We start from the raw sequence: 25,112 nt of genomic DNA, 5'->3' as shown, positions 1-25,112 counted from the left end.
ACATAATAACTTCGAATTCCGTCGAGCCATTCATAATTATACTTAATCCAAGTATCATTCTCTCCCCTCAACTAAAAGTATAATTACATATATCAACGAAAACGGATTGCTTTATTCAAATAATGTGATTAATTGTGCGCAGAACATTAACTATGTATTATACAAACCTTTTTTTTTTTTCCCCCTCGAGTCACAGCATTGCCATCGAAGCTATCGCTATTTTAACAAACAATTTTTTCCACCCTTATTCAACAACCGTAGAAGCGTGTGTTTTGCATGAACAGGTAAACAGACTCCCCGGTATTTCTCGAAAACAGATGAAAAAACGTAGGTTGACAGTTAGAAAAGAATTTTCCGGTGTTTCCCGGACGATTTTACATTGTTGTGCACGACATCGTTTCCCATATCGGCATTTAATCTCGAGGTGTTCTCGAACGAGCGTGCGTATATCCTTTTAATGGATTTCTGAACATCAGGCGTGGTGAAAAAATGTATGACGCGGACAATGGTAAAAAGTGATAAACGTCATAGGATGAAGTACCAAAAACATATTTCCTGAGCTTCGCCAAGTCTTGTGAATCATTAATCAATGTTACAAGTGTCATTATCTTCCATTATTTTAATTAAAGGATACTTCGTTGAGTATGGTACAGAGAAGTTCATGGTTATCGTTAAAGGATCATATTATCGTCGCTCGCTGAATTTCATCAACGTTATTTCGGCAAATCATTTTTCTTCATTCGTGCCTTGTGAATAATTACGATCCTCTCATTATACATGATGAATTACAGGCGAAAAAACTATTTCTTACGTACGATACACGTAGGTAATCTACACAACAATATACACGTGCGAATATCATTCGCTGATTTTTCCCGCTGATTATTAATTTTCACAGATTTCCGAGCGCCCGAAAGTTGGCAAGTAAGGGTGTCTCTGTAACGCTGTAACGCAAATGTATTTGTGAATATATAAATATTCTATTTCTTTTATGGAAATTAATTTTGCTGGGTAAATGTTTTTTTTTTTGTTCGAATATGAAAATAATATTTGTAACTCTGCTATTTTTGGAGAAGCAGCTTAAGAAAAAAACCTCGCATTAATCTTAACTTGAGTGAAAAAAAAATGGAAGAAAAAGTTAAAGTGGTCTTAAAATATCACATGGAAACTTTTGTCGTTTTTCTCTCTTTTTTTTTTTTTTAATCCAATCACATTTTATGTGATACTCTTATACATAGTTACCTTATGCATATGTATATTTTATTAAAATGTTCTACATCAACCGATTCGTCATTTCCTCAACTTTACGATAAGTAAGCACAAGTAGAGCACAATGTTTATTTATGAAATTTCGATCTGTAGATGAAATCCTCGAAGACGAATCACGGAACAGGAAAACCAACGGTGGTGAAGAACGATCATCTGCGAAAAAATATTGAAACAAATCCCCAATTGGTTGCTGAATGCAATGGAGAAAAGAATTCACTGTTTCGAAACATTTAGTTATGAAAAATACGTCACTTTGTTATATATTTCACTGAAAAAGGGCAAGAACTTTCCACGGCACCTAATAATTACCAAAATAGCAGAGAAGTATGCGAAGAATGTAAAGTGAAAGAGAAATAAAAGAGGACGAAGTAACGTTATGAGAAGTATTTGCTACGCAAATTGAAAGAGTTATTACCTGCTTGTGGCACAGGTTGCATCGATCAATTTGATAATTACGTTAAGTGATAGCTAGTTGCGTCAATGAGAGAAATGAGAGGAATGTTGTTAATTCCAAATGAACTCTGTACGAGATGTTAACATTGCATTCGTAAGATAAGCAATACGACGCGTAACAGATACAATTATTTGTGGTAAAAGTAAAGAGAAGTAAAAGATATTAGAAAGTAATTTAAAGCGTTGTAAATTCGAATCGCTTTAAACTTGCCACCGAAAGAAGCAAAAAACCAGCCACGAAGTTAGTGGAGCACCCTGAATTTCGTAATTGACTTGGATAAAATTAACAATTAGGTATAACAAACCCGTAATACTAGTGATTAGCTTGCTCAGATTCTGGTCTTTTCCGCAAACTAAACAGTTCAGAAAAATCACTGTTTCATGTTTGTGTGTGTGTGCGTGTGTTATCGATTTCTTGCGATATACGTATGCGAAATTTTGAAGAACATTTACTGCGAATCTTTGTAATTTATCGGTCTTTGAAATAATTATTGCAGATCGAATTTAAGAACTAACAATGTGTCGATTCAATGGAATATTAGGATATTACTTGGATGTTACAAAGTTCGATATTTTATTGGCGAATAGTTGGCACAGTTCTCCCCATAATGCTGAAATACCCTTTATCCTTCATCTAAAAAATTTAGTAACCTGCTTTCGATAGCCGGAATGCCGCTCAGTTTCTCTAAAAGACAGGTTGCGTATTTTTTACAATACCTCACGATTTTCATGGTTAAAACATACTTTCTGTAATAACATTCTCACGGGAAATAAATATTTCATATCGCTCTATGAATTGCAGGATACTTGGATTTTTTCGAGACACAACTCGAAGCAGAGGAATAACTTTTATTCCTTCGTTTAGGGAGAGAAGAAACGACAAGAAAAATCATATCTACAGTAATGCAAAGAAACAAGACATAAAATTGTCCAACTTAACGGTGAGAAAAAACATTTTCGTTCAAAAAAAGAAGCACATAAAATGTTGAATTTTTTCGCTGTGAATAAATAAATTGGTAAAACCAAAAGAGAACTTTGCTTTTACATTTTCCTCTTCCTCTTTCTTCACAAATAAAATCTTCATGTACAAGCGTGTATCGTTTGAAAAATCACTTATCAGCATCGCTCTTTCACACTAAATGTAAAATATTGTCGATAATAATAATAATAATATATCAATTCTCAATCTGATTGGTACATTAATTTTTGCAAATTACAATAATGATTCAGTGAGGCAGAATGACTTTATCGTACTACGAATTTTTTTTCTCGTTCAAGAAAAATTGCTTTCGATTAATCGCTTCCGCTAAAACGAATCGCTAACTATCAGCACACCGATGTCGGGAGCAACAAGAAAAGTCGTGGACGTTGTCTCCGTCGGTGTCGTATGGGGGTTAGTGATTAGGAGACGGTATAAAGCAGAGTGAACACAGGACTCATGCTCACTAACAACAAGATAGAGAAGGAGTGTACGGCAGCAAACGACAGAAAAGTGTTTCACCGGAACGGAGTCACGAATTTTCACGTTAATCGAACCGCAGAGCGGGCATTAATTTTATCATAAATTCGTGCAATAAACTCAGAGAATTGTTTTGATTGTCGAAAGAAATTTGTGACATTCGTTTTATTTCAGAAAGAAAAATTTCACCGTGATAAAAAAAACAATGAAAGTGTGAACAGTGGTGTTTCCGGCTTAGTGCCATCGAACTTTCCTCCCTTGAATTGCTGGAATTTTTACTTGTGTGGACATCCTTTTTCGGTAAGTACAGGGTACATATAAAAAGTACAGCTAGGAATAAAATTAAAATTCGACAAAAATGACCCGATAAAATCAGACAGTACCTACCAGAAATTATTGAAACAACAAATAGTACAAATTGAGATGCGAATATTTACTCAACGATCTTTCTCCTCTAATTTTTTGAGGATACGAGTTAAAATTGTGTCAACGTTGAAATTAATTATTTGAAGGAGATTGTTTCTTGTTACGAACAATTTTTTCCATTTTCTTCAATAGAAAAATCGTTTTCCGTGTACCATTCATATCGAGACGAAAAGATCGCGATCGCTAAATTGCCGAGCAAAAGACCGCGAAATCTGTTCACATGATCGCACTATGGCGTTGTTAAATATGCGGAATATATTGTCTTCGAACAGCTTGATAGCTCTGATTCCTGCAAGTGATGCCTGGTAGACACGCATGTCACGTACCTACGATTCTGCATATGCTCTCTCGTTCGCTTTTATGCTTTGATATCGATGCAAGACGCGTATTCGAAAGATGACAAGATAGCTTGTTCTGCAGAGATCACTTACTTTATTATGCCTCGAAGAGCTGTTAAGTGTGCACGATTCCAGTGAAGTTGTATGTGTAAAATTCGAAAGAAGTGGTTTCTATCATGCGTCATTATTTACAAATATATCATTGTAAAAATATAGAAGTTCATCAATGGAAGATTTATGAAAGAAAATCGTGCATTTTGATACGTGGAAAAATAGTTAAATGCGTAAAAAAGTCGTTACTGCGTCTTCTGGAAGTTCACCATTCTTATGTTTCGTTGTTTTCGTTCAATTTTCGAAACAATTATGTTGTCGAGTAAGTTGAAAATTTGATTACATTTCTTAATGTTAAATTTAAATACAAATTTAATATTAAATTGATATACCTACCGTGAAAAATTGAATATTCTGCGTTTGTGAAAAAAAAACAAGTATGCTTTTATCTTGCAAAAGGTTGAAAGATTGTTTTGATCGAATATTTGGCTGTTTGAAAGAAAATGAGCAACTACCTTGATTCGTTTTTTAAATATATTTTTATCGCTGATATTCATCTTCCCTGGAGAACATTTAACATAAGATAACCTTCCCTTGAAATCTGTAAATCACGCGACTCGGCGTTCATGCTGCTCAACAAGAAGTCTGCCTAACCAAGCGTTGTAGTCACCAGACAAATCAGATCGGGGAAGTTCGAGGCGAAATAAATGCAAATACGATCGCATTAACTGCGGTAAATATTTGAATTTCAGAAAATAAATTATCAAATTGACTATTCCACGTCTAGGAACGAATATTCATGAGTGAACAAACATAGTTTCCTATTCACGAGTACTTCGAATTCACTATTTTAAAATTTGCCTCGGACAATGTATATTTAAATTTTTTATTTATTTATTATCGATTCATCGTTAGACAAATGTCGAAACTTTTGTTTCAACATTTACAAATCTCAAGGATCGAAAACTTTTCTACTACAAAGTATACATGAAATAATCATGAACGTTCGTCGTCTAAAACCAAACGAACATGAAATTGCAGTTGTAAAATCGATGAAAATCTAGCTCTGTGGAAAGTAAACGTGTAAAATGGAAAATCTATTATTCGACAACCTTTCGATTAATTCTTATGAAATTTTTAAAAGAAAAAAGAAGCTGTGTGTCCAATGACCTGTATCTCGGAGAACATTCAACTCAGACGTACGTAGAAAAAAGCAAAATAGGGCGTTTTATGCAAATGCCAAAGGAAACTTGACATTTCTCAACACATCTGAGAAGAACCGAAAACCCAAGACAACCTCAAGGAAAGATCGATATCGCAAAATTATTTCAATCGAATAGAGACATTAATCATGGAGAATGAAACGCTATCTGCAACTTCTTTCAACCATGATCGTCTAATTGATCTCGACGAATACCTGTCGCATTTCAACAATTCCATGTTCCTTATTTATAATAACAAACACAACAGAAATACGAGAAGTTGCGCATTCGAAGAATGTTCAATCGATCTGCGAACAATCTAACGACAAGTTCGTCGGCTGGTTCGACACGACAGGATCCATTATTCATGGTCGCGATAAAAGTTTACAGGCTGCTTCTTTCGGCCGCAACACCACCGTTAATTAACATTGCAAATCCTCGATACACATCGCCGAAGAAGAAGATCTACATTAGCGCGATGTAAATGTGTCCTCTCTTGGTCGTGACTCACGAGAGAGACAGAGCCCTTGGACACGGGGAACAACGTGAAAAGAACGAGCCTCTGTACGGGGTAACAAAAATTCTACCAAGAAACAGAGAATTTATTCTGAACCAGCGTGCAAACACCTGGCTAAAGCGCCAATAACTTGAACAAACTTCACGGTATACCGCATTCAAACTTACAAAACGCCTTTTTTCCCATCGTCAATACGATTCTAACTGTCGTGTTCCGCGAACAATTCCCCTCGAGTGTAACCTTTCTTGAACCTACATACATCCAACATGTTTGCACACGATATTCCGAACTTCCTGCAACGTTCAATGAAACAAAGCGGACACATAGGCTCTTTTCTGCGAGGAATACGACGTTGTTTGAACGTGAACTTGAATAGACTTTTTTTCTCTCTCTTGTGTCGACCTTTATGAATGAGTTCACTTGTAATTCAGATAACGCGATTATCATTATTATGTTACGCGCGAGTAACATCTAAGATAATCGAAGGATTATTTCTGAAAATAGCTAACCTGACATTTTTACCTATATATATATTTTTTTGTTTCCTTCACCGCAATCAAATATTGCCCAACGAGACAGATTAAGGTTACCGCGTTATTTCAGCATTCACGATAAATAAGCCGATTCGCAATATTTGCTTATATTTCAGGACCTTACCGATCAAGGAGACGGAAAAAGGAAAGCAACAAGACACGTGCAAACCAGGTCGCAACCATGAAATTCACAGTCCCCCTGCAACCGTACAAAAGTGAGTAATTGCACGTATGTTGATCGTGGACCGTTGTCGGGCACATGTGTAATTTCATAAATGTAATATACGACTAATATAGATTCTTCTCTCTATCAAACAGACTTAATTGCATAAAAAGAAAAAAAAAAGAAAGAAAAAGATATCATCGTCAGCATGGAATCTTAACGCGATTTCCTTCTCGCCGCCCTTACGCACACGCAAGATCGATCATTTAAAATTCTAAAACGATCTATGCAAAGTGGTCCACTGAGAAAAAAAATACTCATACCAGATGCATGGTAGAGCAAAAGCGAATGAAAGGACAATTTACGAACAATACCACTTGTCAGACCTATAGTTAATAGTTTTTCTTCTTTTTTACTCTCTTCTATAATATTGTCATTCTACGTTAGCGATACAGTTGCACACAGACTTTACTTGAATCGACAGAACCCTGCTTCCTCGTGCGTAATTCGCGTACAAAATCGTCGGCGTAGTACACTTGCACCGTAGTTTTGCAAAACGAGAAAAGTCAAAGATCGAAGAAAAATCGAGACGACTCGCGAAACGAAACAGACGAAAACACTTGTCTAGATAAGATAAAAATGCAAAACAGAAATGTTTGGATATTTACCATTCTAGAGCATAGGAGTTAATTATTAATAATAATTTTCACGATTGCGCAATATGTACATCTTCGTTCTAGACATAATACACGTTTATCGTACGATCGATACGATATTTCAACACGTTGATCCACGTGCCTGCGTTCATTGTACATATTATTTTCCAATAGCAGCAGGCTACCTGGCGAATTGAAAATTGTGTACCATTATGCCGCACCGTAGGTCACCGATTTGCCCACGGTACGATTGCACTGTATAATCATTTGCTCTAATTATTTTCTCCTTATATGAACTTACCGAACGATTCAAACAAAAAGTCCAGCGTGGCTCGTCGATGACCCACGCGGCAATCAATTTTTGAATGGTCCGAAAAAGCGGAGAAGGCGCGTTTCATGGCTATTGAGCAATGGAAACCTTGAAATTGATCGTCGGTTAACGACAGAACCATAAAACGTGGGGTGGTCCATTGAAGAAACAACTGGATCATGGACCAGTTTAAGGCTGTCCCTTAAAATCATATTTTCATGGTCCACGGTTCTCTTGACCTCTTGCCGTTCAGGGGAATACCCCATGGTCAACGTGTTTCGCGTTGGTCGGATGACACGAGACGTCATATTAGCATATCCTCAAAATAAATTAACCGGCGTGAAAGAGGCTGCTGTTACAAACGAAAGGTCTCGGCCATTGAACAGACACTTCTGCTTGTAATGGATCGTCTCTGGTGACACGAAATGCATAGTTATATAAGTGACTTTCGAAAAATAAACACGTGTAGTATAGGAAATCAGTTTGATCTTGACCCCGTGATCGAATTATCGTGATTTTTACACTTGGATAACATGTTTCTGTCTACCGATGTATAAAGACTTGGGTACTGCGTTTCAGGTCGTGAACTATATTTCAAGGAAAATAGTATTTTTCCGCACACACGATCAATAATATTCTAAATTCGTTTCAATGCTATTTTGCTTTTTCGTACAGATGAACGTTGACGAAAAAAGTATTGACAATATTATTGATCATGTGACGGACCCCGTTGTATTTATCGTTGAGACAATGATTAATCAACGTTTGCAGAAGTGACGACTTTTCGATCGAAACAACATTCGCGATCGTTCACGGAGGAGAAACCGTCCAAGCCTGTCCCCAGGACATTTATCCGTACGATGCTGTACGATGTTTCGTTTTGTGAATGATCGAAACTGCTGCTTACCGATCCAGCGGAAAGGAATTAATCAATTCGATGTTTTTCTTTTTTTTTTTCTCTTCGATTATTAATAGCGTTTCGTTATATTTTTTGTTTTTTACTATCACTTCGGTAAACGTATCGCTGTTATCGCGTGTATCGTTTCACACGCGTACTTTATACCCTACAAAATTCCTGAATAAATCTATCTTTCATGGATGCGTTAAAAGAAAAAAGAGAATAATTTTTTTACACGAGAAAAAAGTCAAGAATACTTCAGAAAGTCAACAGTAGTCATAAACATATTAATCAAACAGATCGTGCATATGTAAGTACATATATCAATATCAATGGTGAGGATAAAATTGAGTCCGAAAAGGAAGAAAGAGGGAGAAAAAGTTGGAAAAATTCCGGCAACTATCATCGTAGAAAAATTTACGAATTAATCATAGAGAAAAAGACAATGCCTCGGTTCGTCACTTTTCTTATTACGAAACCAAACAACGTAACGATACACAATCAATTGTACTACATGTACGACAAGAGAAATTTCCTGCCTCGGTTTAGTCACCGATTGTCCTGCAAATTGTTCTCTATTCAACGCGCGTGGCTGCATTAAAAAAGTAAATGACATCTGTCAGAAGCGCCAATTATAAGTTAGCTCATAATAACATTAACACAGCTTTCGCTGGCATGACATTAGGGACAAGTAAGTAAGGTGTACCGATGTTCATGATGACGGCACACGGTGACATGCAACAGGAATACGTTTCATTAAAAAGGTAACATCAATGTGATATTAAACGTCCCATTAAATTAGTATGCATTGGTATTTTTCAAAAAATAGCATTATTTCCACAAAAATCAAATAAAACACAGACACAGACAGAAAACAGGACAGAAAAAAATAAACAAATGTTTATCATTATCTCTTTATTAGACTGAGTGCACCAAATATGTTGGGGCAAAACAAGAAGTCGCCCGTTTGTAAGTGTATAATGAGCAAGAATTCGTTGAATTATTCAAATTGATTTCGCTGTCAACGATTGCTTAAAGTAATACGTAATTTTCCCTTATTTGTCATTTGTCGTATGATAAATAGACGTTCGCAAAGATTGTGTTATTAATAAAACTGGCAAATTTGCCGGGAATTCTGTTCGCACGCGCTCACGTATCTGCGGAAAGATAAGTATCAGATTAGAACGCAAATAATTCCCGGATTAATTAATCTTTCAATGTGATTTACAATCGGTTATCAATAGTTCTGGCTTCCGTACGCGTGAAAATTACAATGACACTCGCGCATATTATCTGTAGGCCACGATGTTTCCGCTGTGTTTACACACATTCTGTGCCTCCATACCACTGCCGATAATTAGCAACTAAGTTTATAATTATGTAATTATTCCTTGCCGACTGGGCGCGTTTAACGCGTTCGAGTATCAATATGTATTCGAGGAGTTGGATACCGAAACAGATGAAAAAAGTCGACGCTCTAATTGGACTTATCTGTCATCCTTAACACCGCTTCCATTAAACCACATTATACAATGATTATGCTATTAGGCTAAATTACTGAATGGACTACAAAATATCACTAATATCAATATGATAATGTGCAGCTATAGTTGCACAAAACCTGAAGCAAACCTCCATCGAGTTACTGACAACACGACGATGTTAAAAAAAAAAAAACCAATCGTTAATGAACTGTAAACAATGTTTAAGAAAAAATATAAACGTTGAAACGATTGCAAGTTTTTGTACGTCGTATCGCTCAGAATTTCAACGAAATTGTACAAATTTGTCAGGTGAAAATTTATTACAAGAATACAGGATTAAAGTCCTTTTTATTTAGGTACCGTTAAGTGACAATGTTTACTATAAACCGCGTTAAATCTGAGTCACAAATGACACAAAAGAACCGGTTGCAAACAATCACCATAAATCTAATTTTTCTCCCCTATCTGTCGTCGCGGAGATACGAATCGTCCGAAACTACAGCATCATTCACTCGCCACTTACTGTGAACAAGTTAATTCACGTCGTCGCGTCGTTTGAAACGCGTAATAGAACGGTCGAAAGTAAGTGTTGATAGGTCGAACCATAATAATCGACGTTACGCAGCGACTCGCCGTAATTTTTCGCTAATTAGCACACGACCAATGAAACCGAAGATTTCGTTTTGTGAACAGGTCTTCCTTCTAGTATTTGAGTCAAGGTAAGCAAGTAGTGTGAATCATATGACGTATCGTAGGGCATAATTGTCCCATTCGGAACATTTGCATCCGCACGTATCAAATCTTTTCCAAGAACGTTTCATAACACTTTTGTCCTAAATACACGAAACATAAATATTTCGCCGCGGTAGGATATACACGGTGGGGTTTTACGTGAAAATTGAAATTTACGGTCGAATCAGACAACTAATGGTATCATAAAACATCATCGTCGTCGTCGTCCTTTCGTGGAAATCGTCTCGTAACATATTGAACGAAACTCGAACAGAAATGTAAAGTTTCACCGTGCAATGAATTATCCTGATTGAAATATGCGCATTAAATTCTAAATTGTATAATTTTACGAATCACAACTGTAATTTGTTGCTAAATAGATCGTTACTACTGACGTGGCTGAAAAAAAAGTGGCGATAAAAAGCATCCAAGGATTCTCTGCGAGAAAAATAAGACACAAATGCAATTGAGTTTCCATTGCTACCTAATAGCCTCCGGTATCCGCTAAAAAACCGCGTGAAGAGTGCCCAGAAATTATTCAGAACATTACTGTACTGACGACAGTGTCCAGTGTAAATTGCCCACAATTAATTATCCAACCTATAGAAGAGTTATAAATTTCAACTGGAACGTAGAGTCCAATCTGAAAGACAAAAAAAAAAAGGAAAGGATAGATAATGCTTTTCGATAAGGTTTTTTGCTCCTCTATCTACCCCTGCATTTACATCACCGAGCATAATCATTAACGACGGTCTGACGTCTGATGAATACGGTAGCCTGTTTTTTTTTTCAATGCCAAAAATTTGCACGTGTTTCGTAGCCGTGTAGGTCAATGAACTTTTACGCGAATTACCTATAATTCGCACTTCAACGATACACAAATGTGTGCCACGTGAAACAGGCCACCTAATAATCTCCTCCATTTAGCTACATATCGGTGGAGAAATGGAAGCTATAGTTCTCTAGCTATGGAAGAAAAATTTCTTTATAAATACCATCTTTTTCTCTTTGTTTCAAGATCACCTGTTTTTTCTATCACACGAATTTATATATTTTTTCTACTGTACGTTGTAGCAAACACTGATGTGCATTTAAACATGAACAGTAATATGACTTTGAACTTTAAAATTTTAAATCAAACGTGAAATTTTCTTGCGAAAAAATTCGTCTTCCATCTTATTCACCCTTTGAAATCATTTCTCGTACCACCACCTTAGCTATATAGAGAAGATAAAATTAGATGGCCCGCACTGTGTATGTAATAGCGGAAAGATTCGATACGAACAATTGTGATTTAAATGATCGTAATACTTGTTGCTTAATTAACATAACACAAGCGTTTTATATTCCTTCTATGGGCACTATTGCGGCGGTAACTCGTTTTCATTGAGACAAGATTAACCATGTTGTTTAAGGTGTCATGAGTTTCCACTGTGCCGACAATAAATTGAGACTTCAGCATCATAGCGACCTGAAACGTGGAAATGCACACCGATGCGCATTGTCACTCCGTATTCGTATTTTCGAAATACGATTTTCACGTAAATTTAACCTTTATCGGACACTTGAAATAAATACGTTTATAAGTTTAATCGCGGTCGTAAAGTTGAGAAATAATGATTTGTAGAATTTTAATTGTCGCACGTATCGTTACCGTTATTTTTCAGCAAAAGCTTCAAAACTGGAAATTAAATATAATCGGAATACTCTCTGAGATAATTTTCAAAAATAAAACTTATTTATTTTTTTCCTTCGTCGATTATTATCGTTATCTTCTGTTGCAGAATGTATGATATTAGTTCTTCTGGGCATTGCATGCTTCATCACGGCGTACGTACTACACGTACTAAATCCAGTGAAACTGATAATAGAACACGTAAGTGATGAAAATTTACGTATCATTTTTTGTGCACGCTTTAAGCTCGAACGTAGAGAAATTTATTCATCATTTCGAACATAACGATACTTTTCTCAATTGTCATATGCTGAACATTTAAGTTAAATGATATTTGTTTATCGAGATACATTAAGAAATGTTACAATAATTGGATGAACGTACATTTTAGAAAATGCAAATGGCACCGAACTCGTTGCTCTTCGAACTGTGGAAGAAGCCTCCCATTAACGTTTACCTCAAAGTGTACATATTCAACATTACCAACGCAGATGAGTTCCTCGAAGGCGGGGAAAAGTTGAAAGTAGAAGAGGTCGGCCCCTACGTTTATCAGTGAGTAATACGAAAATTCTTGAAATTGAACATTTCGTAATTGGAAATTTCTCATATTCCTTAGAGAATTTTTAGAAAATCAAAACGTCACTTGGTACGACAACGACACGATCTCGTATATCCCAAAACGAACGATAGTGTTCGTACCAGAAATGTCGAGGGGTGATCCGAAAGTGGATCTACTTAACGTTCCAAATATACCGATGCTGGTGAGTAAATATCTAATTTATGTGTCAATTGATAATGAATTGCTTCTCGACAGACGGTGTGATAAATTACTCAATAAATTATACTTATCGTAGTTGCAATAAAATATCGTCGATGTTTTTTTCAACGAAGAACGAATCGAAAAAAAAAAAAAAAAAAGAAAGAAAACAATTCTGACCAGAAATTTCATGAAAAATAGATTGATGTTTTTTTTTTTTCTTATCAATAATCACGTTCTAAATTTTAACAATCACACGGTACAAATAAGTGTGAGAAGAGAAAAGAACCTACATAAATCTTGCTAACGAACGTTATGATCGCCGATTAATTACCAAATTACCATTCTAAACGTAATATTTCATTCAATTAGTAATCATTTGTCTTATAATACCCCATCATCTGGCGTTAATCACTAGACGCATTTGTAAGATTTGCATCATGATGAAATTGAACGTGATGTAAAAAATAATTACCAATTTCCGGCGGCATTCTGCGTACAGTACGATGAATTACCATAAATGTTACATAGGAAATCTTCGAGAGCGTCAGAAATCAATCTTTACATCACTTTACATCAACGTGAATCAAATTCTATGAATTCATTAATCAACCGCTGTAATTACATTAACAAACATTGCGTTGCTCGAATTTCCTTCTATACCTATCTAACGTTAGAAAATCAGGCTTGTCTAAGGTTTAGGTAACACGGAATTAACGCAAGTCTGTCTTACGCAAGATAGAAAATCGGGAATCACTGATGGAACGATTGAAACTCCTTATACCTTCTCACGACCCATAATTCCTGCGTCTAGATAACATTGTCACCCTATTCTCGTTCAATTATCCTGACGATTTTTATCATCACAGGGAATTTCGTCGACGTTGCACGATGCTGGATTTTTCATGAATTTCGCATGGACCAGGCTGGTGAATATGCTGGACAGCAAGCCAATATTGAACATAAGCGTTTACGAATATTTGTGGGGCTACGAGGACAATTTGGTGCATCTTGCGAGCGGAATCGTGCCAAGTTTCATCAACTTCCGCAAATTCGGTTTGCTCGACAGGGTGAGTAATCGTGTTTACTCGTGTGTAAATAAGACGTATAAGAAATACAAGAAAAACGGGAAAGAAGCAAATCACGACGATATACACACGCGACAAAGATATTCTAAGCACCTGACGTATAAAACACACACAAAAAAAAAGGAGGAAGACATGGAAAACCATTTTTTCCTATTTACAACGTAGTAACGCTACGTCATCTTATTGCACGAATGCAAAAATCTTGATGAACCGGTCGATAAAGGGAAAAACAAGCAAGGTATCGTTTTATTGATACTAACAATACACATATAACATCCTATATTCACAATGAACTGGAAAAGAAAAATACTCGCGCGATATTTATGCTAATATTCACTTGTTTTCTACTTTGCGCTGAACTTCCTCGAACGCTTATCAAAATGATCCCGCGCGGATTTAACTGCGTTCTCGTCCCAAGACAAACAATCGGTCAAACCTATTTCTCCCTTTGCCTCTAACGTTTCCATTCATAATCAACGAACTGTATTTATAACACTCGTGGAATAGAAAAATGCAACTACATTTCATAAACTCGTTTACTTCAGCTGGCAAAAAAAAAAAGAGCCGTGCATGTTGCACGACACCTTTCGTAACTAGTCTTCGCATTTATAACCAACTGTCCGTTACCTTAACGATCGATAAATATCTTCTTTTTTTGTTAACAGAATACGCGAAGAAATAACAGTGATAATTTTGTACGACAGATAGTCTAAAAAAAAAAAAATGTTTCTCGTCATACGGAGCTGGATAAAGTGGCGTAAAGCGAGAAAAATTGTCATGATCTATCGACACCGATCGAGCGTTAAAATACACTCGACGATGTAAAATCGCGAGATATGAAAAGTAACTTTAGTTTACCCTGGTTGAGACAATCTGGAATGTCAAATATGCGTGCAGATAAAGAAAGAAGAAGGGAAACTCGCGATAATTAACCACGACACACTGTCACGAGTGCCTTGAGATCGTTAACTTGTCGCGAATGCACCGTTCGCAGAGCAACACACTGTATTGCGTATAAGCTCGACAGGACTGTTCATAAAAATCGTGTGAAAAATATACCGGTTGTTGACACAACCGACTAACCTTGTCTGCACGTGAATCGACCGAATCACTTCAAGTTTCCCATTGCTAAACTTCTGTAACGCTCGTCTGTGCGATCACATACAGCCCCTTCGAGCGATGCAAATAAGCCCCTCCGTGTTATAATATTATGAGGCAAACGTGACGTGTATATGTGCGCGCAGGCAGACACGTTAAGAAAATGCAATATCGTATACATATAATACACGCACCTGTTCCGAACTGCCGACAGTTTTCGCAATTATTTCCAATCGTTGATCCTTTCACTGTTTATGCATACGTTTCAGAGTTCACGGGGTTAGTGTTAACGACTTTTAAGCCGCACAAAAAAACAATCACGTCGGACGCGTTGCCTAGTCAGGAACAGGTTGTTCCAATCGTGACATAGTGGATTAATTGGAACGAAAATCGTTCTTTAGTGTCCGTTTCGTCGATTTTTACATTTGCCTAATTACCTCGACGGCTGTTTTTATTTAGCGGTTTTATAGCAAAACCGGTGCGGTAATTTCCATGTAATCGTGCAGCAGTGACGCGTAATTCAGAGAACGCTGCAAGTATTAAGCATCGTCCCGTAAACGTTACTAATTTGTAAAACGTTAAAAAACAAATAAGAATATCGATCTTTACATATTAACTTTTATTCAGTCTATATTTTTTTAGAGATTCCGTGATTATCTGACTCTTTTGAAGTGATTAATCGAACGACGCGGTGAGGCATAGTTGAATCTTGAAATAATATCACACGTGACGAGGGGATTCATTACAGCCGAGTGAATACGCGTGCAATCATTAACACAATCGACTTGATTCAGTTTTTCTCGAGCGATAAATGAATTGTCTACTCGAGCGTTCAATATTTCAAGGATCTATCACGTGACACTTGTTTTCCTTATCGTTTAAAAAACAGTGCAAAAAAAAATATCAATCTGTCGCTGAGTTATCGTAATAGTGTAATTATAATGAATTATACAGTTAGGGATGATAAATATTCTCGTTTATTAATCACAATATTCTAATGCCCATTGACAATATATGTAATTATTTGCTCTTGCATTGTAACGGGAACGTTTGAAAATCGACAGGTGTAATTATCCGCTGTTAAATATTTGTTCCCATATCGGAAAAAAGAAATGAGTAATATTAAATTTAATTCTTGCTTGATTTACGCTTACAAAAATTCTATCGCGTATTAATCAAATCTATTTACTAATAACCTGCAGATGTACGACGAAGGAGAAAATATCGTTCACCTAAACGTCGGGAAAAATAAAAATATGACGGACGAGGAAGGACGTTATTTAAGTATCGAATCGTACAACGGCAGTCCAGGAATGTCGCAATGGGGATATCGTGAGGTAGAAGGAAATGAGACTTATCCAGAGTAAGTATCTACACAGAGAATGCAAAAAAAATTTCACCGCAGAGGGATTAGAAGAAGAGTTGCCTTCTAATGTAACAAATTATTCACGTTACAGGAATACCATCTGTAATAGAGTAAAAGGTGCCACCGAGGGAGAATTACTGCCGGCGAATCTAGACAAACATGCTGTATTCAGAGTATTTCGGAAAGCATTCTGCAGAGCGATACCAATTGTTTATAAAGAGGAAGTGATCACGAACAACGGTCTGTTGGGTTATCTTTATAGAATGCCCGACGATTTTTTATATACACCCGATGAGAATCCCGATAATGCGTGCTTCTGCAAGAAGAAGAAGAAGTGCTTAAAAAAGGGACTCTCTGACATGACACCATGTTATTACCGTAGGTATCCTTTAATCCAGATATTTTCCATTATTCGCGAGCTGTTCATCTCTAAATATCATTATCCCTGAGTTAGTCCGATGGTGTCTGACAAATTCTACTGTAGAATTTTTAGAAGGGAAAAAAAAAAACATTAACTTACCATATGTTCACTTGTTCGACGATATCAAGGTTCTGCTTGAACAATCCCAGTTCACCAAGTTAATATCACATTCAACACTCTGAACAGAATGATAGAGCTGCTACCTGCGAGTGTAGCATCACCCACTCGACAAACTGTAACACCAAATGTCAAAGTTTGAACTTTGCGCGAGGCACATAGTGCAGAGCATTAACGATTGAACTTCGCTTGACATTTTTGTAAAATGACATAATAATAAGCAGAATACTGTTCTTTGACTTTGACACACAATTTTCTTAATAATCATCTTTTGTCCTTTTATTAGCGCATTGAAAGGAACAGTAAAAATTTGTTTATTATGAAAATTACATACCTATTAAAAGTGTGCATTATTTACAGAAATTCCAGCAGCGATGTCTCTGCCACATTTGCTCGATTCCGATCCCAGTTTATTCGAAAAAATCGAGGGTCTTAACCCGGATCCTAAAAAGCACCTCTCGAGGATCATTCTGGAACCGGTAAATGCAATTTCTAAGCGCAACATTCTTTCATTATCATTCACGAAAAATTATTTCATAAACGATCATATCTGTTCAGTAATTTATGTAAGCATTGCGAAGCTAGTAACTCCTCGAGAAGTTTTTATCAGAGGCACATTCTCCCTAACGAGAAACGCAGTGTGTTACGAGGTATTTCACAAGTAGACGCGGTATGCGAGAAGAACGTATTTGAAAGCCGGTCTACATCTAAGAGTTACCTAATCGAAAAACCATTATCCCGAACGCTCGTGAAACTGACGTTAAACTGATCATTAAAAATCAACGAGAACGTCGATCGTACTATTTTGCCCAAATTTGAAGATCCCGCGGGAAAACATTTCGATTTGGATTTGAAAAATCATTGAATCACGAAACACAATCTTCCTGTTTATTTTCCACAGACATTCGGCATACCAATGAACGTTAATTCGAGAATACAGATCAATCTTGTTATGCATCATACAACCCACAATCCCAGGATCACGATTTTCAACGATATGACATTACCAGTATTCTGGACAGACCTGGTGAGTAACCTTCATTCTGATCTTAATCCCTTTACAATAAGATACTTCTCGAATAGAATAGTTCCATCTAAATTTATCAAATTTTCGTCACAAGCCCAACCATACTATCGATACCATTCAATGTTTTCAAAATCGAGTGATCAAGGCCACTATTCCTCACTGTAAATAACTCCGCAGATAGTTCCCTCCTTCACAATTTCCTCTAACTGTTTCCCAATACATTTAAATGGGATAATAAAGTGACAGAACAGGTATGATGGGGCTTAACCCTGGATTATTTTGACCAGTCTGTAAGGTATAGTCATAAGACACTGGCTGTAGTCCCCTTTCTAAATGGACATACTTAAAAGCAGAAAAACATGTGATAATTTTGACCGAAAAAAGCTGTAAATTTAATTTTCATAAATTTATTTACAGGTAATCAAAGATTTACCAAGTGACATGAAACTACTCTTGAACCTGGCGCTTCACATAGGTCCAATAGCACAGATGGTTGTAATTGGGTTGTGCGCCATCGGGGGAGTGACGATGCTTGTATTAGCAGTACTATCCATGTTGTGGACAGTGAATCAGCAACAGGAGATAGTCACGCTGGACAGGAGGGAAAGCTGCGATTTAAGAATACCATTAAATTATGGCCAATACACAACGATACGTATTTTACCGGCGATCAAGAAAATCACGTCGAAAACAGACTTGTTTGGTTAACTAATTTTCACGGAAGTACTCACGAAGCTTAGCGTGAACAAAACATTAGAAAAGATGAAGGGGAAAGAAATAAAAATCTGTTTTTCTCGCTAAAGGATAATTATTTGTCTCTTTTTTTTGTCGTGAGAAGAAAAGATATCGACGCATCCGACTGACTTGGAATACGGAGGAAGGTATTCTACGTTACAGAACACATTCAGGGTTTCGCGCTAAAAATATTCCCGTTATAGATCGATATTATTCTACCAGAACGTTGTCGCATCTCGCTTTAATTCTTTTCCGTTAATTTATTTCGACGACTTTCGATATAATGTGATCGAATACAGTTGATATTTATGTAACTTTATTTTGTACTTATCAATTCAGTTACTATCGATCATGTTTATCAAGTTGAAATAATTAAAAATACTCTAGTAATGATCTTTTTTCAATATTTTTCATTATTAGGCTAATTTTAATAAAAAAAATAAGAAAAATAAATTACGAGTTTAGTTGGACATAAATTTTCCAATAATGTAGTAATATTGCTGTGATGTTTGTTTATATTGCATATTATGTACATATGTATGTTGCTAATATGTAACATAACCAATAATATAAATACGACAAGAATCGAAGAAAAGTGGATATTTTCTGATGATATGTACATGAAAAAGAGCATGTGATGCATGAATTTAAATAGATTTCATCGCAGCAACCACGTATGTTGAAAAAAAGACTGTAATTATATGAATGATTGTTGGATATATAAAAGTAGAGGGTAAAAATAGAAAAATTACGAATGACTTACGTATTTCGATTATTGTACTTAATATTTTTGTCGAAACAATAATTACTTCAACAAATTTGTGCTTACCATCCTGTTCGGTTTCGATTTACACTACCGGAAGTACATTACTTTGAAACGAACTTCATGCATCTTTTGATATTTCTTCTCAACGAGTATATTACTCTGTACTAGTTGCAATTTTTAGACAATATAAAACAAAGTATTTCAATTAAACCAAATTTGTTAGTTATTGCGAACAATCATATTTTGAAACGCAAAAATATGTTCCGTTTTTGATTAATGTAGTACCTTTAAATAACGTTACCTATATATTTAGTATATATTTTATGTAAAATTGATAGAATTTCTTTATTCAAGTTGAAGAAACTGGTTTCTTGATATTATTTAAACATTTTGAAACTGCAATTCAGTTTCTTACTTCTGTATAACATGATTAAGGTGTTTAATTTTTCTAATTTATTTTCACATCTTTCATTTTTATAATTTTTAAAACATAAACATAAGTACGTTTAATGAGAACAATAATTGAGAATTTTCTAGATTTTTTACAAAAATAATGTTTTCGTCATTACTAAATATATCTACATATTTACGATGGAACTAAAATGTTACAATCATTCCGCTATTCCATTATTTTCTTTATTAGCTCAACAATTTCATATTCATGATGCATTTCACTTATCTTATTATAGAAGTATAAAATATAGGATTAAATTCTAGAGTAACAAGTATGAATTTTTAATATACATCATTGCAATATACATCATATATATGAATTATCTATGTTCAAAAAATTTGTTTAATTACATTAAACATAATTTTTTACCATGATAGATATATGTTATTTATTCTAATTAAGCCTAAATTAAAAATGCTTAAAACGAAATGTAAACACATGATCTATTATATGTTATTTATTCTATTTTGTAAGTACATATAAATAGGTATATTTTGGATATTGATTATACAACAATTTTATTTACATCAAAAATATTTTCAGTATATATGAAATATACGTATGTGAAAACATACATTTTTAGGAATAGTAAAAGATTGTGTTAGGCAGGATATGTAATTTAACAAATTATCTGCTACTTACAGGATAAAAGTAGAGTTAAGAGATTCCTTAGGAACCAATAAAAGTTTGTTGCATACAACTGTTGCTGTAGCAACATATTTATAAAAACTATATTACAATTTCATAAATTGTCATATAAACTCTACATATTTTCAAACTATACATTACATACAGTTTACTAAATATACACGCTACAATATATGTATAATATTATCGTGCAATTTATATAAAAAATAAAAGCATTACCAAATCATAAATCATTCAGTTTCTTAAACACATAATCCATTTCAGGTCTATTTTGTGCCATATGATTAGCACACCACTTTCCCAAAACCATTAAATTATTGTAAACCTGTTTATCTTTCTCACCTGCTTTCTTGTCTATCAGCAAAGGAAGATCTTTATCTTCCCAACTATCAATAAAATCCTTTAAAAATCTATTTTCCAATCTAGACTCATCATAAGCTGATAAACCAGTAGCTAATTCAAATAAAACTATACCATAACTATATGTATCTACTTTTGTAGATAATTTTCGTCCATATAAAAATTCTTCTGGCAGATATGGTCTAGTACCATGAATTTTGCTTACCTGAAGTGAAGATAAACAAACAATAACTGACAAGATATTTTCTGGAACTCAATACACAACAATATATGTTTATAAACGAAGTACTTACTTTCATAGAGTCACTCTCTGGACCCTCTCTTGCTAAACCAAAATCCCCAATTCTAGGTTCAAAATTATTGTCAAGTAAAATATTAGCACTTTTTATATCACCATGTATTAGAGGTTTTTCTCGAATTGTATGTAAATATTGTAAACCACATGCAGTTCCTTTAGCTATTTCATGACGCTGGATCCAAGATAAAGGTTGAGTTTTCTGCTTTACTAACAGTCTGTCTTCTAATGATCCATTTTTCATAAGCTGATACACAAGACAGGGTATTTTGCCATCTAAACTGTAGGCATATAGTGGTAAAATATTTTCATGTCTGCAAGAATTTAAAATTTTGATTTCTCTAAGTGACTGTTGTAGTTGAAGCATATGACTTTCATCTGATTCTGCACCTCTTTTCTCTATTCTCTTAATAGCTACATTTGTATTCTTCCATGTGCCTGTGCAATAAAAAGAATACAACCAAAGGTTTATTTAAATCAATAGCTCTATATAATTTAACACATAATACAATACTATTTCAATCATTACCTCTATACACAGTTCCAAAACCACCTCTTCCTAATATATTGTATTTATTCCACTCATTTGTAGCTATAGTTAATTCATTATAAGTTGCACAGGGTATGCTTGTTTCTGCTTTGAAAATAATTGCATCATTATGTTTTTTTCCATTACTTTGAACACGCTGCAAAGAAGCTGGTAAAGGATTTGCTGCTGCTAGAGAAGCTACAAGTAAATTGTTAGAATTACTTGGAGTAACTCCAATATGCATAGCTTGCATTGGTTGATTCAAAATTTTGTAAGATTCTTCCTTTGTATTTTGTTCTATAATAATTTTTGGTACATTTGGTTCTGGTGGTACAATTTGATTAAAATTTTGCGTTTCTATTTTTAAATCTTTTGTATTTTTATTAAGATGTTTCCCAAGTATTCTATGAAGATTACCCTCTCCATTATATAGTAACTTATGAAATTTTTCTTCAACAAATGGTTTTAATGGCACCATAGATTGATAATGCTGCATTCTAGATAATAAAACAAATAATTCCAATATGGTATGATTATGATGACCCCACATTGTTAATAATTCATCTGTTGGATTCTTTTCCTTTCGTAAACTTTGTATTGTCAACACATCATATTCCATCCATGTTCCTAAACAAAATCACTTATTTAGTACCAACTTTTTCTTTAATATAAGCTTATTATTGAACTTTCTTATAAAAAATTATAAAATAACATTACGTATAATGTTAGAATCATTCTACAACTTACCAGCAAGTTCTTCCCACTTGTCATTTTGATTAAGTATTTTGCAAAGTTCCGATCGTTCAAAAAATGGTAGTTGATAAATATATTTCATTTTATCTGTACAACCAGATGAACTCATGGCGTAAGAATAAGTTTTTCATAATAAATTGGAATTATAGCTTTTTAAAATGAATTCCTTCAATAGAAGCAAAAAGAAATCGTATTACACAAAACATACACTTTTCTTTTGAATCTCAGCTCCATCTGTTTAAATCACGAGTTGCTAAGCGAAGAATTTAAAATATTTATCGGTTACTTAAAATGTTTCGTAGAACATAATGCAAACACAATGTGAAAAATTTATGAGCAACAAATTTTTCTGTTATTTGTATTAAAAACTTCATACACGAAGTTTGTATGCCCTCTAGAGATGAAACTTGGAATCTTGAACAACCACTCACAACTTATTAAGTGAGCGTTTTATGATACCGCGTTCGCCATTTTGGAGCGGAGTCGCACGCAAAACGTTGTATATGTTGTGGCAAAGAGACTTCTTGCGTGTTTTAAAAAACATTGTATCTTAGTTATAAGATACTAAGAAATAAGAAACAATGGCAGAGTACTTGGCATCAATTTTTGGTACAGAAAAAGACAAGTAAGTTCAATTTTTGAATTGCTACTTATTTGCATTCTTCAAACCAAATTTCAACTATACTACTTTTCCTTATTTTCACAGAGTAAATTGTTCATTTTATTTTAAAATTGGTGCCTGTCGACATGGAGATCGATGTTCACGAATTCATAACAAGCCAACTTTCAGTCAGGTAAAAATATCTTCCTTAACCTTTAAAATCTTTCAACCTTCTTGAACATTACTAAAATGTTATTTTATTATTTCATAAATACATATTACTACACCTTATTCTATGCTTAATTTCAGTTCTTGAATAATAATTGTAAAATAAAAATTATATAAATACACTTGTTCTTATGTTATTTTGCAGTTAAACATTTAATGTATTTTATATGTTAGTATTGACTAACAAATGAAACAATTAAAGTAAACTATGTTTCAGACATGTTTATTGCAAAATCTTTATGTAAATCCACAAAATTCAGCAAAAAGTGCAGATGGATCTCATTGTAAGTGTAGTATAAATTTTATTTCATTTGTGTGAAACTTAATTTACTAATTAACTATTAAAAATAATAATTTGAGAAATTTTATAATATTTTATAGTGGTTGCAAATGTGTCGGATGAGGAAATGCAAGAACATTATGACAATTTTTTTGAAGATGTATTTGTTGAATGTGAAGATAAATATGGTGAGATTGAGGAAATGAATGTATGTGATAATCTTGGGGATCACTTAGTTGGAAATGTTTACATCAAATTTCGAAGAGAAGAAGATGCAGAAAGAGCTGTAAATGATTTAAATAACAGATGGTTTGGTGGAAGACCAGTTTATGCTGAACTTTCTCCAGTTACTGACTTTAGAGAAGCCTGCTGTCGTCAATATGAAATGGGGTATGTTGTATTTAAATATTGTAAAATATGAACAATTTTTTTTAATTACTTAAAATAATTTTATTAAAAAAGAAATGTTCTTGTAGAGAATGTACACGTTCAGGATTTTGTAATTTCATGCACTTGAAACCTATCTCACGAGAACTACGGCGTTACTTATATAGTCGAAAGAAAGGTGGTAAGGGTCGATCGAGATCACGCTCACGATCTCGTGGTCGTGATCGCAAGCGAAGATCGCGATCTCGCGACAGAAGATCCAGATCCAAAGATCGCCGAAAAGGTAGAGATGATAAAGGCAGAGATGGACGATCTGGGAGGTATTAATTATATTATTTTCCAATTGTATTAATCCTTCATAATAAAACAGTTTAAATTGACTTATCACTTCTTTGACTGTTTTGTCAAAAATAATGTTTGCTATAATGTTTCTAAATTTTCATTCATTAATTGTTTATCAAACATGTATACTATTTTTAAACGTATTAAATTCTTTTAAGCAATAACTTGAACAATTATGGAAAGTGTACTTCTTTAAAAACTCGAGATTGATACATACATTAGTACTTTTAAAGTATTATGATTAAATGATTAGGTAATATGAAGTTATTTAGCACATAATTATTATGGAATTAAAAATAGTAAAGACCACTTCTTTTCTGAATATTGCATACTGACATCAATGGTTTCCTTGTATCCATTTAAATTTGTATAAAATAGATATACTTTGAATGTAAAATGAATTCTCATAATTTCTAATGCATTACTGAATCTTTATATATAAACATTGTGACTGTATAAAATTATCACAGTATAAAAGAAATTTTGCATGTGTAATAATAAAAATAAAAGAAAAGTTAGAAAATGATGTATCCTTATTTTTAAATACATTGGTATTAATTTCAACCTAAAAGGCTAGCATATAAATACTAGCAGATTAATAATATTCAAACACAAAAAGGTTATTTTCATGTACCTCAAATTATATTTAACATTACTTCCAGCAGGAAGCAATAATTATTACAATGTGCAAGAG

General features: G+C 34.3%; 3 protein-coding genes across 3 annotated transcripts; 2 read left to right on the top strand and 1 right to left on the bottom strand.

Moving 5' to 3' along the window:
- Positions 1–3,200: 3,200 nt before the first annotated feature.
- LOC108574367 (scavenger receptor class B member 1-like) lies at positions 3,201–18,994 on the top strand. The gene is made up of 11 exons (XM_017936946.1): positions 3,201–3,481; positions 6,365–6,463; positions 12,276–12,367; positions 12,558–12,718; positions 12,783–12,927; positions 13,793–13,993; positions 16,312–16,472; positions 16,567–16,853; positions 17,374–17,492; positions 17,915–18,040; positions 18,458–18,994. Exons 2-11 carry the CDS (start codon positions 6,430–6,432, stop codon positions 18,746–18,748), a joined length of 1,617 nt encoding a protein of 538 aa, XP_017792435.1. The 5' UTR covers positions 3,201–3,481; positions 6,365–6,429; the 3' UTR covers positions 18,749–18,994.
- Positions 18,995–20,866: 1,872 nt separating this feature from the next.
- LOC108574385 (serine/threonine-protein kinase pelle) lies at positions 20,867–22,689 on the bottom strand. The gene is made up of 4 exons (XM_017936966.1): positions 22,575–22,689; positions 21,828–22,454; positions 21,297–21,736; positions 20,867–21,208 (listed from the first exon to the last, which is right to left on the bottom strand). The coding sequence occupies exons 1-4, from the start codon at positions 22,687–22,689 to the stop codon at positions 20,867–20,869; spliced, it is 1,524 nt and encodes a 507-aa protein (XP_017792455.1).
- A 379-nt stretch (positions 22,690–23,068) lies between these two features.
- Positions 23,069–24,427, top strand: LOC108574377 (splicing factor U2af 38 kDa subunit). Its single transcript, XM_017936958.1, has 5 exons — positions 23,069–23,205; positions 23,287–23,374; positions 23,627–23,693; positions 23,791–24,079; positions 24,166–24,427. Exons 1-5 carry the CDS (start codon positions 23,162–23,164, stop codon positions 24,401–24,403), a joined length of 726 nt encoding a protein of 241 aa, XP_017792447.1. The 5' UTR covers positions 23,069–23,161; the 3' UTR covers positions 24,404–24,427.
- Positions 24,428–25,112: the final 685 nt, after the last annotated feature.

Source organism: Habropoda laboriosa, unplaced genomic scaffold (assembly GCF_001263275.1).
Source record: "Habropoda laboriosa isolate 0110345459 unplaced genomic scaffold, ASM126327v1 scaffold205, whole genome shotgun sequence".
NCBI classification, from domain to species: Eukaryota; Metazoa; Arthropoda; class Insecta; order Hymenoptera; family Apidae; genus Habropoda; species Habropoda laboriosa.
This window is presented reverse-complemented; position numbering and strand designations above follow the sequence as displayed.

Coding starts and splice junctions, on each gene's coding strand:
- LOC108574385 (XM_017936966.1), bottom strand. CDS start 22,689: ATGAGTTCATCTGGTTGTACAGATAAAATGAAATATATTTATCAACTA. Junction 21,737..21,827: donor TTTTGGAACTGTGTATAGAG/GTAATGATTGAA, acceptor TTTATTGCACAG/GCACATGGAAGAATACAAAT. Junction 21,209..21,296: donor CAGAGAGTGACTCTATGAAA/GTAAGTACTTCG, acceptor TCTTCACTTCAG/GTAAGCAAAATTCATGGTAC.
- LOC108574367 (XM_017936946.1), top strand. CDS start 6,430: ATGAAATTCACAGTCCCCCTGCAACCGTACAAAA. Junction 13,994..16,311: donor AATTCGGTTTGCTCGACAGG/GTGAGTAATCGT, acceptor AATAACCTGCAG/ATGTACGACGAAGGAGAAAA. Junction 18,041..18,457: donor CAGTATTCTGGACAGACCTG/GTGAGTAACCTT, acceptor ATTTATTTACAG/GTAATCAAAGATTTACCAAG.
- LOC108574377 (XM_017936958.1), top strand. CDS start 23,162: ATGGCAGAGTACTTGGCATCAATTTTTGGTACAGAAAAAGACAA. Junction 23,206..23,286: donor TTTGGTACAGAAAAAGACAA/GTAAGTTCAATT, acceptor TTATTTTCACAG/AGTAAATTGTTCATTTTATT. Junction 23,694..23,790: donor AAGTGCAGATGGATCTCATT/GTAAGTGTAGTA, acceptor AATATTTTATAG/TGGTTGCAAATGTGTCGGAT.